Source organism: Triturus cristatus, chromosome 7 (genome assembly GCF_964204655.1).
Source record: "Triturus cristatus chromosome 7, aTriCri1.1, whole genome shotgun sequence".
In the NCBI taxonomy this organism is placed as follows: domain Eukaryota; kingdom Metazoa; phylum Chordata; class Amphibia; order Caudata; family Salamandridae; genus Triturus; species Triturus cristatus.
Window position 1 is genome coordinate 783,607,542 of NC_140590.1, and position 16,856 is coordinate 783,624,397.

At 45.7% G+C, this 16,856-nt stretch overlaps 1 protein-coding gene across 3 annotated transcripts in view; it reads left to right on the top strand.

The window, feature by feature from the left end:
- EBF1 (EBF transcription factor 1) overlaps window positions 1–16,856 on the top strand; it is an 802,303-nt gene that overhangs the window by 597,180 nt on the left and 188,267 nt on the right. For all 3 annotated transcript variants that reach the window (XM_085617593.1, XM_085617595.1, XM_085617594.1), the window contains exon 10: window positions 10,039–10,165. In XM_085617593.1, coding sequence (XP_085473719.1) covers window positions 10,039–10,165 — 127 coding nt within the window. The remainder of the gene's footprint in view (window positions 1–10,038; window positions 10,166–16,856) is intronic.

Here is a 16,856-nt window from a genome sequence, read left to right on the forward strand (position 1 = left end):
AACAACAGAATAAAACCCTTTATTCCTTCAGCACAAGGGTTTATTCATTATTGTGTGATATTGTTTTTCGCTTATGACACATTGATAAACACCTCCCCTTGACATGTGTTAATTTCCCAGTGAGGGTCAAAAGCCAACATATGGAGCTTTAGGCTGCATGAATTCCAACATGAACACTCCCCTCTGTTTAGTGTGTTGTGCTGGCTGTCTCCTAGTGACCACTTGCATGTTGAATGAACATGTGCCATGGGATAAGGACTTGGAGAGGCTAAGTACACCCCACTTACCTTATGTTATGATGGTTTATATGGTGCACTATTCACTCGTGAGGGTATCCAGGTGCTTGACCAGGTGTGTAATCTGTGGCAAGTTATTCGAAGAGCCAGCTCAACGGCCTCTTGCAGAACTCAAGAAGTGAGGAGGAGGCTCTCATGTGGGGAAGGAGGTTGTTCTATGTGTTGGGTACGATGTAGAAGAATGAGTGGCCTGCTCTGCTTACGGCTGACTTTTACTTATCAGGCTGTGAGTCAGTGTGGTATTCGTTTGCTGCAGGGCTTACTTTGTAAAAGAATGAGTGCCCAAAGCTCTGCTCAGAAGCCCGCTGCTAGAGCTGCCGAATGTCATGATTGCAACTCATACCTCCTTCATCCCTCACCATGCACTCCCAACCCCATTATTTCACATTTGTAGGTTCTCTTACGGCCCGTGATTTCTCCCTTTCTCACTGTTTTACCATCTTTCTCTTCCTCTTTCTTTGCCCTTTTTGTGTTTTTCTCTCACTTACTTCAGGTCAAAGTCTTATGAGGTAAAAATAAGTGACGGTCTCCAAAAATTAGTTCCATGGGCCTCACCTGCAACCACCTGCTCAAATTAAGCACTGGCTTGCTCAGAACAGCACAATTTGCGCTCTTGATACAATAATTGGCAGTGAAAGTTGTACCAGTAATGGATGAAGCCAGCGCTCTTTTCCCTGAGGACAGCAGTGTTCTGTTCATCCTCCTCCTGACCATGCTGTTGATGCTAACTTTAATGAGCCATTGGCTCAGGGGGACATACTCATCAATCAAGTGGTCACCCAAAAGTGAGAGATGGACGGTATGTAAGCATGACTGAATAAAGAGGTGACAAGACAGAGCTGTGCTACTGTGAACAAATGCGACTGTACCTACAGATGTAGAAGACAGCCTTTATTTACAAGCCATTAATAGTGAAAAAACGCCTCTTGACAATCTAAGAAATGCAAGCCCATCCAAGCCAACCACTGCAGCCACTGTCACATCCTCACCAAGCCTGCTGAGGACACTTTGCTGACTTATTTGGCAGAAAGGGTTATTGGGTCTCCAAAGCTTCGGAGTCATTCACCCAGAAAATGCGAAATGCCAGAGGGGTAGCCATTGGTAGGATAGACCCCTCTATTAAAGAGTGATACAAAACCTGAGGAGGATAAGTGTGAAACTTAGGATATAGAGGCAGTAATATTGTGGCCTCTGCAGCCTGACAATCACAAGCAACGCTACTTGCAAAGCAGTTTTAATTTTTCTAATTAGGAATGCAGAGTTCTTCTAACATCATTCTAACATTTCTTCTATCTATGAAGGGATCATGAAGCATTGTTAAAATCAGTGGCAGAGCGATAGACTGGTTAAATGGGTTTGCTTTCACCACCATCTTGACTCAGGGGTACAAAGCCGGAGCTGATCTGCACCAAAAATCCTACAACTCACTGACCCTTCTTACAGAAGTCATGGTAATCAAGAGAGCAGCCTTAAATGAGAGCTACTAAAGGGCAATCTGTTCTTCACTGTAAATAAAGAGGTTTTTCATGAATGCATACGTAAATGTAAAGACAATCTAGCAGTTGGCCGTGCAAGTGGCAGATTAAATATGAGCTTCAAGCCATTCCTTAGACAACAATACCCGGCACCACGTGAGGTTCTGCCGCACTGTGAACCCCGGTGGTGTGCTTTATTGGATGATCTCAGAGGTAGATGGTGATGTTTCTTTTGGAACTACTGGCTGCCTTTGACATGTAGGATCAGATGTTCCTGGCACAGTACTCCCTTGGTACCGTTCACTTGATTTTTGACAGTGAGTTGCCACAGATCACCTCAAGACAAGAGCTTACCAGCATGCTTCTCTCCCCTTCTCCCTGGATGTCACTGCTTCACCTGCAGTTCCCTCTTACCTGCTGCATCCAATGTAGCTGAGGCTGTTGGGTGTCTCTGGTGGATCCGTAAAAGCTACATTGGTTCACCGTACCAGTTTAATCAAGCTCTCCTATGTGATAGTTCGGTTGGCAAGATGTTGTAACTGTACCAAGAAAGGCCAAGGGCATGGCACTGTCTCGCACCTGTAACCAAGACGATGTGTTCTGTGTCCATTCCCTATATCAGGTTTCCAGCTCAGAGGAGTAGCTGAAGGGAATCTGCTGTCAGAGGAACTCTTATGGAGAGCCTCCAGCCACCGTGGATTTTGAGACACTGGAAGTATTATGGCATACTTCCTCACCACAGAAAGATGCATTTGGATTTGGTTGGTTCACTCCAAAATGTGAAGTGTAGCACATCTGTGTGGCTGCTTAGCCTGGTGCCAGCTGTCACAACTTCAGCATTTAAGTTGGCACCGGAGACCAGACTGCCAGATCACCTGTCACTTCTTTGTAGCTCTGTGCAGCCACTCAGCTGAAGTATTGGACCACACCAAGGACTCCACATGCCTACCCTCCTTAGGAGTTAGTGACAGACAATAGATCTGACAAAAGATCTGACAAAAGGCCTGCACTTCCTGCGACCTGTGAAGAAGGATGACGTCTGTGCTAGCTAAGAATCATCCTGAATACCCTAGAAAATCACAACCCTGCCCTTTACAAAACCTAAAACCATGGATAGAAAATCAGACAAGACTGTCCAGTCTTTCTTGTACTTCAAAATAACATCCCAATTTTCGTAAACAATGCTAAAAAGAGCATGGCTAAATATCAGTAGAATTACATTGCTAAATCCTACCTAGTAAGCCGGTTAAAAATCTTCTCAGACTCCAAATAGAGCATTTTTCCACTTATAAAAAGATTTTTCAGAGGAACCATTTGTACCTTTCACGATAAAATGCACTTATATCATCACTGAAGGAGCCAACTTCATGTGCATTGCCAAGTTATTTGGACTCCTGCTATTTCAACACTGCTTGGCCTAATTTCAGATACATACATCCAATCCTCTACCTTTCCATGGGGTGGAGGGCCTCCATGGATTTTCTTAACTTTTTACATATCTGGCTTTTTGCTCCACTTTCCTTGTGACTTCCTGGTGGGAGGGGGGTTCAATCGTCAAGTAGCAGGTAAATCGGTGGGTTCAGAGCTGAAAAGAGGCATATGGTTAATGGGTACTGTATGACAATAACTTTCATTTATTTAATGCATCTTTAATGAACATATACGTATCTCCTTTATGCATCTATATACCTTTTTATCTGCGTGGATCTATACATGTATTACTTTTCTGCTAATTCAGCATATCCAAATGCATTTCCCCATTTCTCACCCTAAACCTCTCTCGATATATCCTCTACCTCAACTCTCTGACTCATCTCAAACCTCTTTCTACTACTCTTTACAATGCACTGCCCTATTTCTCACCATATACCTCTATCAATATATCCTCTACCTCTCTGGGGGGGTGGTGTGGGAGGAGGGGTGGGGGTTTAGTTGGGGATGGGAAGTTTCAATGGTTGGACAGTGCCTATTGCAAGGAACATACTCATAGATTGTACCCGGGCAGTAGGAATGGACATCTTAGAGGGCCATAGAGGTGCCTTCAATAACCTGATTTGCCATGTGTCTTTGCTTAACACCTGGGGTATGTAACTGAACCCCCTATTGTCCTTTTTCCATTCTTTGTGTTACTTCTTGGATGTATGGAAACGTAATAAAAATTGTTTTAAAAGAAAATCAATATATCCTCTACCTCCACTCTCTCATTCATCCCAAACCCCATACCACTACTATGATCCCCAAAATAACCCTTTCTAGACTCTTCCCTACTCTACCCCTCCTTCCATCATCTGAAACCTCTTTGTCTATACTGATCCCCCAAAACAATCCTTTCCAAACCCTTCCCTCAGACTCTTCCCCTCCACATCCCTATTATTCCTCCCAAGCCTCCTCCTACTGCTTTGATCTCCAAAACAAGAACAAAAAGAAGTCTAAATCCTTCCCTTTTCTATCCCTCCACTATCTTTTTCAATACAAATTACAGACTAACATGTCCACTCATATTTCACTATACTAATTCTTTATAGGTTCCAGAGTAGCGTGCTACTCGCCGAAAAAACGCTTCAACACCTCATATGGGGAAGCAAGCGCTATATAAATGCAAACCTTTTCCCTCTTCTATCCCTCTGCTACCCTTCTCAATGCAAATAACATATCCACCACTCAAATTATTTACAGATTTCACTATACTAACTCACCACTAATCCTTTATGGGTTCCGGAGTAGCGTGCTACTTGCCAAAAAAAATGCTTCAAAACCCCATGAGGGGTAGCAAGCGCTATATAAATGTAAACCTTTTTCCCTCTTCTACCCCTCCGCTTTTCTTCTCAATCCAAATAACTGACTACTATCCACCACTCAAATTACTTTCTTATTTCACTATACTAATTTACCACTAATCCTTTATGGGTTCCGGAGTAGCGTGCTACTCACCAAAAAAAAGTGCATCAATACCCCATCAGGGGTAACAAGCGCTATATAAATGCAAACCTTTTTCCTTCTTCTATCCCTTTGCTATCCTTATGAATCCAAATAGCTGACTAACATAGCCACCACTCAAATTACTTTCATATTTCACTATACTTATTCAACACTAATTCTTTATGGATCCGGAGTAGCATGCTACTCGCCGAAAAAGCACTTTGACTCCTCATCAGGGGTAGTAAGCGCTATATAAATACAATTACAATACAATAACAGGCAGTGAGTAGGCAATGATGTGATGACAGGCAGTGAATAGGTGTGTGTGTGTGTGTAATTTCACAAGTAAAAGGGAGTAAGAAAGTTCTGGAATCACGAGTGCAGATGCATGGAGAGGTTTCTAATGTTACAAGTGACAGTCTGTGAATGGGCAAGGATGTCACAAGCGGCAGGCAGCGAATGGGTCTGCATTGTACTGAGGTCACAAGTGATAGCAAGCGGGCCTACCGTCACAAATCACAGGCAGTGAGCAGATCGGAAAACACAGTGGCAGGAAGTCAGTGAGTTCTGATGTTCCAAATGACAGGCAGTGGGCAAGTCTAATGCGATTAGTGACAGGCAATGAATAGGTAAGCATGGGTCCCAGAGTCACAAGTGAAACAAGCATTTACAATGCAATGGTCTCGGCATTGTTAAAGTTAGAGCTATTGGCATTGCTCATGACATTATTTTTGTTTTTAAAACATATAAAGAAACGGCATTATTATTTACAATGTCAATATCTTAATCACTCTCAAATGCGAGACCTATTGCATTTGCACCCACACACAGAGCCACACACACAAAGCCACCCACACACACAGAGCCACTCAAACACAAATAGAGCCACCCACAGAGCCACCTACACACACACACACACACACAGTTATTAAAAGGTGTTTCTGATGGCGTGACAATCGTCTGCTCTAAATACACAAACACAACCGGTATAGCCATTTGCCACAAAGCACGGATACACATTAGGGTTTTTATTATCTTTAATAAAGTTTTATTTTCTTACAGCCTCACAAGCACGCACAAGAAACGCACACAAACTTCAACAAACACACATTTCTGCATATGAGTGCACCTTAGTTGGCATAAGGAACCGCGCTCAACGCTTAAACGCATTTCTATATCCAAAATGATCATAACACAATAGTTAACACAACCGCAACGCATGCGTGCATTTCGCAGCACACATAACGGTATAACACTGACACCACACACACACCGGTAAATGTGAACCGGTGGTTGCAGGTGGCACTCCCGACACTCATTTTTTAGGAGAAAACCTTATTTTACCTCAGCATACCTTTATCCAAAGAAGAGAGAGAGAATTATACACAAGCATTTGCAATGCAATAGGTCTTACATTTACGCGAGTTTGAGCTATTGACATTGCAAATGACAATGCTTTTTAATTTTTGTTTTTAAAACATAAATAAAAGGCTTTGTCATTTACAATGCCAATAGCTTAAACTTGTGTAAATGCTTGTTTGTAGTAGCAACTGGTGACACTGGATATCCTCAGGAAAATAGACTGAACAGGTGTCTCACTTTACTTTTGTGTGCAAGTACATAGCCCACATACAATTTTCACATAGAAGTCCGTCCAGCATAATTCGACTAAGAAACTGACATTTATTTCACAAGGAAAAAAAATATACAATGCTGCCTACTTCTAACTGCCATCGAACAGCATCACATGTTACAAGGGACACTTGACAGCAATGGGCATATTCAATCAACTTCCTTACTCCTTTCCTGCATTGTTTCTCTCTTTTTTTTGCCCTTCTTCTGTTGCCTCCATCCTTGCTTCTTCCCTTTCCAGCTCTCTCTCTCCTTCTGTCTTCCGTCCCATCTCTCTCCCTACTGCTTGTTTCTGTCCCTTCTCTCTGGACGCCCTTCTCTCTTGTGCCTCCAGTCGTTAACTAGTTAGGCGGTGGCCACCATCCCCTCCCTGCGGCTGCCACTCAAGCTGCCAGTCTTGCTTGATCGCCTTCAGGTGTTGTTTTGGTTGTGGAAGGGGCGGGTGCTGATGCAAGGGACTCCCAGTGGGCTCTGGTGGGTGGGGGGGGGGGGGGGGGGCAGCAATCTGGTATCTGCCCTCTCGGACTGAGCTGAGGAAATAAGCCATCTGTCAGAGAAGCAGAGGCACCTGACTGCTGCCTCTGCCTACAAGCAGGGAGGTGGGTACTTCCTAGAAAACTCTCTAAAAGCAACCGTGGGCGAAGGAAAACCTGGACTGGATTCTGTGCCGGTTGTGACTTGGGATAAGGTAACGGACTGGATTTTGTTCCACCGTAACCTCTTTGTAAGAGTTCACTGGCGAAAAATGCTACGTCACCCGTAATGAACTGTTGGTAAAAGTATTTTTAATTGCACAAACCTTGCCTTAGGGGGTTACAATGGACCAAGCCTAGTCACACGTTTTTTGCCCAAGACACAAAGGAAATCAAATGATTTGCTTCACCCTATGAAAACTATACCCGCGCCCCCAGTGCCCTGTCATATTATCCGCAACCCCCGTGCTCGTGAGTCCCCCTGTCTTCACTCACTGTGCAGCTGCCGAGCTTTTGAAGTAGTCAACTGTATAGTTGCCGGTCAGAGAGGGCCTGGGAAAAGCCGGCTTGGCACCGCCCACTCGCTCGGAAGTTACTTAGCAGTGCGAAAGCCGGCGGTGGCCAGGCTAAAAGAGTGTAGGGGCAGGGCGGGCTCGCAGGGTCCGGGGGGTGGGATGGAGCATGGGGGTACACTCTGGGGGATCAGAGGGCGAGAGATGAGCACCGGCCATGGAGGCACGGACTGCTAGGGGGCGGCACAGAGCACACCGACATACACTTTGCGAGAGACTTGCCCTGACCCAGCTGAGCCGCGCCTCCATTAAAAAAAAAAAAACACTGGCAGACACTTTTCCAAAAGCCGGGCAGCTTTTACAGCCTCGTCAACGCATTCCAAAACATTTAAATGCGTACATAGAATAATTTTTAAAGTATATGTTTACAGATAAAAACTAAAGACGTACCAGATTTGGGAGCCAGGTCTTGCCAGAGATAACCCGGAGTGGGAGGAGGGATAGTCCCTCGTTTGTTTCTATGACCCGGGCAGGGGTTCTGTGGAGCCAATGCCTAGACCAGCATTGTATTACTTTTAGGGAGTTATCATGGGGTAACGGTGAGGCAAGGAGTGGGACAAGGAGGAACACGGATGAGGGGGGAGTTGCGTGTTCCATTCTGCTCCCCAGGGATGGGGTTCCCCACTCTGAATGTCTAGGCGCTAGGTGAGAGTGAGCGCACCCGCTCAAGGTTTCCCCTGCGCCCACTGTGACCCCGTGCATGGAAGACTGGACTCTCTCATCTGCCAAGGACCAGGGAGAGGGCTTGGGGGGGCTCAGTCTGCCAGCACTGATTACCGCCGCTCCCGGCCCCGCCTCTGGAAGGTGCAGCCGATTCTATCTCACCGGCTCCGGATTTAAATCACCTGCATCCGGCACAAAAGCGCCGTGAGAGCGCGGCACCGCCTCGCAGCGCACAATCCCCGCTCTCGGCTCGGTTTCTAAACAGCATCTCTCGCTGAAGACACGAATAGTGGCTTGCTGCTGGCTCCTATCACTTTAAGGCGTGCAGTGACTAGTGCGTCACGAGCAAGGCCCCGTTTCAGTTTCACCAACCACCATTTGAAAACTATAGAGTGCGATTCAGAAAGTGACCTCAAAGTAAGCGTTTCTTCCTAATTAAGGACCTCCTCCCCGTTAGAACAGCCGCCCAGGTGTACATGCTTCGCCAAAGGTGGATTAAGAAAGTGAGCTTGCATTCCATCCGGTCGCCCTGCACTACTGTTCTCGTTAGTCCTCCAAGTAACATCACTATCGTAACGCATGCTTTGAAGTTTTTAAGGCGCGTACAGTTGTCCATCTTTCAAAAGAGGAGGTAAATGGACTACATTTTAACACCCAATTTCCTAGCAGCCTAAGGTCACGAGCAAGGCAGTGAAGAGCCGGTCGACCTTTACGACCCTGTGCCTTGCCTCACGCTGATCTGCAGCGCTCTCGTAGATCCCTGGGCAAGGCGCTTTCAGCAGCGCCTCTGCTTGCAGTCTCCTCTCTCTGCCATCTGAGAGCAGGGGGAGGAGACGAAACCGCGTCGAAGAAACAGCGAGTCATTTTCGGATTGGGGGGTGTGTTTTTCTTTCTCTCCTCTTGCCATTGGCTGGAATGTTTACATTCCAGAGGAGAGAAAGAATCGAAAAAACACGGCCCCGAATCCGAAAAAGACGGGGCTTAAACGGACAGACGTCCCTCTCCTCCAATGGCTGGCCTCCGTTTAGGAAGCCAGCCAATGGAGAAGAGGGGCGGGTTCAAGCCCCGTACTGAACTCCGTACTGAACTCATTAAATCTCGCGAGCGAGACTGCGCAAGCGCAGCCTTCGCTAGCCGAGACCTAAAAAACGGGGAGCTTTCTGTTGCAACAAGTGATAGTAAGTGATGTGACGAACAGACAGGCAGTAACTGGGTGTACATGAGAACTGATGTCACAAGTGACATGCAGTAAGCGCTTATTAACAGGCTGTGAGTGGGTCTGAAATAAAAGCCAATAAGAGATTTGTGATATCACAAGTAATAGGCAATGAATGATATCCGTCCAATTTCTGGGTATTTTAGGACACCTGGGTGCGTGCGAGTCTGTTAGTAATACCTCATTACGTAACTAAGCCCTGGGTGACATCTCGTCTCCGAACTCTCCCACAGCGTCCCATTACAGCTCCACCTATCCCCGCTGGCGGCACGTGCTCCCGTCATTAGCTATGTTCCTATCCACGTTACGCTAGTTCCGGGAGGCACGCGCTGCCTCTGGCTCGGGGTATTATTGATTCTCCACCTGCCGTCCCTCCACTGAATTTAATGATCCTTCCTGGCTCCCTGGTCCTCTCCGAAGAGCAGGGGCCGGCGGTGCGGCCAGGAGTAAGCTTCTCTGGGAGCGAGGCCAGGCCCCCCAGCGGCATCATTAGGATGGTCGATGGCGCCCGCTTAGTATTCCGGCCCAGGCCAGCTGCCGCGCTCGCGTCGGTGCACGTGGAGCTGGGATGAGGAGCCGAGCGCGCTGCGCTCGAGACGGCACGTCGGTAAATATTGTTCTCGGAGCCTTCTCGGTGTGTTCACACAGATTGGATTCAAACACTGACAAGCTAATTATACAGTGTAAGACTGTTTATGAGGCGCTGACGGCTCTGATACGGGAATCCTAGGAGAAGGCATGCCCGCAGCTCAGTCATTAGTTTATTGTGTTTCTCTCTCTTTTTCTTTACAGCTGATTACCCCTCATGCAATCCGAGTACAGACTCCTCCCCGACACATCCCCGGCGTGGTGGAAGTCACTCTGTCATACAAGTCGAAGCAGTTCTGTAAAGGAACGCCCGGACGCTTCATCTACACAGGTGAGTGTTACTTCACTGCACACACAAGGCTGGTGCATCCTGTGAGTTATATGCACTGCCGAAAGAAAGGCGTACAAGGTGACCCCTATTGTACACACATCCTGTTGCATTGTAGTTCCATTGGTGGAGCGTCTCGTGACGAGGTTTCAAAGTGTATTTGCAGGTGCATAGCATGCTATTCCGTCAGCAGTGTGAGTGTGTTATCGTAAGGGGCCACGAGCAAGACATAGGTTGGAAGACACTTTTCGAAACAAATTAGAAGTTTCTTACCCATTTTCTGCGCATTCAAGCCCCATAATGCTGAAACAACATTGAATGATATGTTAAAGTTTGAAATAGAGAAATAGGCTGAAGTGAGGTAGAGAAAATATCACGTTGCCAGGGGGTGGTGAGGGGTCATGCCTTAAATCAGCTGTATCCTTGAAAATTATATGGTTAAAGGGTGTGTCTATGTCCTGTGACCTACATGAGTAGTGTTTCATTTAATGCTTGAGGTCCATTATTTCACCCTTACTGTGATTTGTTGCTGCGCTTAGAGATGAGCCTGAAATAAAAGTGAGTGAGGGATAGGACGCGTAAGCATTAAAGCCGATAGAAAGAGTGTCTGATTGCCTTGTGTTCTATGTAGGGACTACATGCCGTGCATATGTGTGGCAGTGGAAGCTCAACCCATTTCACCACAAGCATGCAGCTGAGCATACACAACTGCTTTAGGAAACTTATCTGTCTTATCTGTGATCGGAAGAGGGTCGCTCAGTGGATAACCCCCTCCCCCCATTTATTGTGGACAACCAAAACCTGAAAATGCAATTGCCACTATTTCACAGTCCAATACACACCCGCCTAAATTAACTACCCAGGACCCTAGTCCCTAGCCAAGTAATTTACCCTTCAAACCACTCCACAACTTAACATCGCAGTGGAAGGATATGCTATTAAGATATGTCACACACATGACCTATGGACACTAAATGGACAAGGCATGAGGGTGGGGGGGGGTAAAGGGAATGTTACTGTGTTAAATAGTAGAAATGATACTTTTAGATCTGTTGAAGTAAATAATTGTACTGACATGGCGCACAGTGTGACTATAACACCAGTACTCTTATATGAATCTCAAATAACACCACGAAGGACATCTCATGTATAGTCAGTGCTTAATTTGTAAAAAATGAAGTGCAGGTGCTCAAATGTTTTTCGGAGAGCACACCCACTTTCCTGACTCCACCCACTTGTTCTATTGGCTCCACCCACAAACTCAACTGGCATTGCTGAAAGCCAGATGTAATACTGGATCTGAATTTCAGCAAGAGAGCCTTGCTCAAGTAAGGGTTTGATAGGAGTTTCCCCCGCCCTGCGAAAAAAAAATCATATACTACACTTGAATGAGCCATTTATCACTTCCAGTGGCCAAAGGGGGTTGGATCATAAATAGTTGAGTGGTCTGTGAAATCAATTAATTTACCAATTGTGCTTGTTACTGTTACTCACTCCTGGAGCAATATATGTGCATTTATTAAAATTCAAAATAGTAAAAAAACATAGAACTTAACTGGCGTTTCCAAATGTAGTTCTGTATCACAGACAACAGAGATTATAAAAGAGGCATATATTTTCTATATGCACTGTGGTTCTTAAAATTCACTTGGTAATCAAAATACTGGAGGAAACATTTTTGAACCTCGATGTTCCCAATGGTAGACGTCTGGGGGTTTAATTTCTAGATTATGCAGCTCGTCTTTCAATATTTTCCTTAAATGAATGGTGATTCGAATCCGGAATCTGAAATCAAGATGCATTCCAGAATTCATAACCTCAGTTTAAGGGTCCTCGCAACAAAACACCATCAGCACCAATTAGCCAACTGTTTTTTTGCTTATTTCTCATACATGGAATTTAAACCTGCACACATACTACCACTCTAGGACACATATTTGAAATGTTCCAACATGCCACAGAGCATGCAAAATGCCTTCCCAACTGGACATTTCGGATCATGCCACATTAGATAAAGCAAATGTCTTCACAGCCTTTACTCTCTGGTAATGTTTGCTCTTTGAAAGAGCAAATATCTCCTGGAGTGGCAGATTTATACATGTTAACAAACAATATGATATAATTATATACTACATAATACATCAATCCCACCCTTTATATGTTGCATAGCAACATTTTCAAACGCACAGACAGTGGTAAGCTTTCTAAGCACTAAACACTGCCACATACAAATCTATAGCCTCAGCCAACCGTTGGTCCCTCTAAAATAACTGAGAGTCAGGTAGGCACACAAATCAAAATATGTTTCTCTGGCCAAATTCCACTGCCCTGATAGTCATGAATTCTATCACAGCATCATCCTGTGATTAATGTTTACAAACATCCTGTTTCACCACATCTAGGCGTAAGGCATGCTTACTTCCCTTGAGGGATTATATTTTGCACATTGTCACCTATATTACCCAAAGGTGTACCACAGCGCAGTGTAGTCGGTACATATTACTGGGCCTGGTCGGTGAAATTGAGTACTTGAGTTCACCACCACCACCCACTATCATATGAGCAGATTCAGCACTGATTGTACCACAAGTTACCTCCAGTCCGCACAGAAATGTGTTGCTTTAACACTATAGTTAATGCTTGTTACTACAGGAACTCCTGCAAACACCCACCAGAGTTTCTGAAAACACACAGAGCTACTTCAGACACCCAACCCAACGGAGCTCCAGCAGACACACAATTGAGCTACTGCAGGCACATGGACTCCTGAAGCACCCCAAAGGAGGTACAGCTGCTTCAGGCATCCGACGGAGCCAGTGGAGACATCCAACGGAGATCCTGCAGACACTAATTTGACATACTGCAGACACCTGAACTCCTGCAGAAACACAACAAAGCAACTAAATTCACTCAGCAGAGAAGCAACTGCAGATTATCCAATGGAGCTCCTGCAGGCAACGAGCAAGGCCAATGCAGACCCCTAACAGAACCTCTGTACGCACCCCACTGAGCTCTTGCAAACACCCAAAGTAGCTCCAGCAGACAGCCATGGAGTTCCTGTGGACATCCAACAGAGCTGGTGCAGGTGCCTGAACACCTGTAGACCCCCAACAGAGCTCCTGTAGACATCCAGTGGCGATACAGCAGACATCCAGCAATCATACAGACACCCAATGGAGCTACTGCAGCCAACTGACCTCCTGCAGAATTACCGCAGAACTACAGACACATAGTGGACCTTCTACAGACACCAAAGCCCAGATACTGTAGACCCCAACAGAGGTACTGCAGACACCTAACAGATACAGAGATTCTGCAGACACCTAACAGATACTGCAAACACCCAACCGAGATACTGGAGACACCCAACAGAGGTACTGGAGACACCCAACAGAGGTACTGGAGACACCCAGCAGAGGTACTGGAGACACCCCGCAGAGGCACTGGAGACACCCCACAGAGATACTGCCGAACACATCAGAGGTACTGCAGACATCCAGCAGAAACACTGCAAATGATATCGGGAATGCTTTGGAGGAGCCCTGCAGGCTTTTCTCAACCATTTTAGGGTCCACTCATTAACAGGGAATGAAGACAGTTTGTGGGCTGCCGCTGTCACATCACATTCACTCCCAGCAATACTACTGCACATACATGTGCAATCACACACCTGGGCCATGCATGTCCGCATGGACGGAAAGTAGGGCCCAACTGAAGGGGCCTGAGCCACCTGACAGACTAATTTAAAACAGGAGCGCACTTTCCTGGGGAGCACAAATGAAAAGGCCTTTCCTGCTACTATAATCTGTGGCTGCGACCACTGCTGGTCCCCCCGGCTCCGTGAGCTGAAGTAGTCACATTCAGTAAAGAAGGATTCACGTGGTGTTTCCTTCCAGGTCACAGAGTCCACCTCCGAGTCACATCCCATGGCGCATCGGGCACTGAGCATTCACGCATAATTGTTGCGCCAAAAATCTCCACCTGAAGAACGGGGGCAGGTCACGGTGCAGGGTCTCCCGAACCATGCAGGGGGGCAATTTCCATCCCTGTAGCACTGCAACATTACCACTACAGAACCCTGGACGCATTGCAGTGCTGGCCTGATCCCTAAAGCGCCGATTGTCATCTGTTGGCAGCAGTGGTCGAAGTGGGGAAAAAAAAGTAGGGGAACTGTGGGTGGAGAATCAGAGGGTGGGAATAACCCACGGATTGGATCAGTGGGCGGAGCCAGAGGTGTGGTCAGAATGCGCAAACATCCCAATTTTTAATATCTGTTTGGCATTTCACTGCCCAGTTTAATCAACCAATGGAAACATATGATTATTTACGGTTATAATGAGTTATTGATATTAAGTATCAATAAATTCACAAAGTGGGATATGCTTCTAATCCCAGACTGTCCCAAATACGATAAAATATGGAAGCACAAGCCATTTGTCTCCGAGCCATGGAGTTTCTGTCATCAGCAGTTCAAACATGAATGGCAAAATATCCTAGTTAGCAAATGTTTTCTATATAATTATGGCTCTGCCATATTTGCCTCATAATGCAAGATCTGCTGCATGATCTGACCATTTAAACTAATAAATTGTTTGTAGCTCAAACGTATCAAAAGTTAATAAAAAATGTGACTTGTATTGCGGCGGAGTGGATGACCTATTGCAAAGGTTGACTGATCACCTTTCTCACTGCTGCATTTGTATGTTACACTGGTACTAATAAGGCAACATCTTTCCAGAGACTGTTGGCATGTGTACACATGTCAAAATAATAAAATATCAGAAAATATACTGCATTACGCTGCAGCCTTTTTTTTAATGCATAATTTAGTCAACACTGCTGCATAATTATGTCCTCCTTTGCTGCATAATTAATTCCAGTGGACCCACAGCAGGAAGCACATGTTAAAAGTGCTTGTGAATGAAGCAGAGGGACTGTGAAGTTTACAAACTTAGTTTGGTGTGCGTGCAAATCCTGCATTGCCAATCCCTGGTGAGTTGCCGCTACTACTGCTGAAACAAGGCCAATTGAGGTACCTATCGGTGAGGCAGACTGGCCTCAGGGGCAGGGCCGGCCTTAGCACTGGTGGCGCCCTGTGCATTAATGTTTGTTAGTGCCCCCCAATGACCACCTCTGCCATGGATTCCCTCACTGCTACCCTTTAACAGTGCCTCTCAAGTCTCCATAACCACACTCTCTCAGGTGCATTTACTTTGATTTACAGCGCCACTCATACCATTGTAGGGTGTCAGAGCACTTTACATCACACACATTACACAGAGACAATCAATATGTGTGTAAATGACTGTGTAGAAAATGTTACATAAGGCTAAGGACTACAAGGTGTAGGACAACCATACAAGTAGGCCGTATAGTTTAATAGTGATTGGTCTGGAGAAACACAAACTCTGAATTTAAAACGTAATACCATGGATGGGGGTTCTCTTTAATAATCAGAATTGATTTCTGTCCTAAAGAACACTTTTTGCAACATTAGGATAATCAAAGACTGGGGAAAAAATATAACCCTCTAATTTATACCTTGCAGTTTGTATGTGGCTCTTAAATGACAGTTAATAGCTCACTGTTCGGATTTTAACTTATAAACTGAAAGTATCAAAAGAATCTCTCTGACAAAAGCAGTAGCCCACTGAACTATTTACATTATGTGCACTTTGTGATATGCATGGTACATGTTCTTTGCAGCAGGCACATTAACCCTCTGAGCTACCTTTCCATGAGTCAAAACCTTCCACTAGACAAAATTCCGATCCCTCTCTAGGAAAAACATTAATCACCAGAGTCATCATGGCATTTTTATTGTTGCAGAAAATTGCTGGAGGCCAGGAAGGAGGCAGCAAACACTTTTAAAACCATAATATACTTGTGAACATAATGCCTCCACCCAAAGTCAGCACCCAGTGCGGTCACACCGGTTGCACCGCCCTTAAGCTCTCCCATCTCAAGGGTCCTGTGACCTCAGTGGCAGAGTCACTGCTGCTCTAGGGTGTGCTGCTTCATAGGCCTGCCCGCAAGACTGGAGGTGAACTTCAGTATGGATTGTGGTGGACAAACCTTGAAGGTTAACCCACCCTTGCCACTGCTAGAGCCCACCTGCTGGTGCTAATACACCAGGGCTTCTACGGTCTTGCAAAGCCTTCTAAGGTCTAGCATGGGATTGTGCTCCCTCATGAGAGTGGTCTGGTGGACTGGTTATTAAGGCTGAACCTGGTTCCCCAGTTCCAAATTCAGCAGCTGTGGCCATAGGGCCACATCCTCTCCCCAACTGAACACCATACTGCCCCACTGAGAGAAACTCGCATTGCCTTCAGCTACATCCCAATTGTTGCCGGCTATAAACACCTGGATGCGGCTCAATTTAAATGACGCACTAGACAAGAGAAATAAGCGGCCTACAAAAAAAAGTAACAAGATCCTGAAAAAAACAAACACGCATAGGGAATGCAAAATTTAGCAAACCATGTGAAATGCAAGCAGGAACAACATGGTTACCTTAACGCTTTTACACTCACTATTCAGAAATCAGTGAGTGCTTTTGCCTGAAAAGTTAAGGACATGACTTCAGGGCCCTGAATGGACCCATTTCAATGTCCATTGCCTACATCCTTGCAAAACGTAGGCAGCATGGTAAAAAGACCACATCACTGGACGCAGAGCCGCAGTACACATTTTG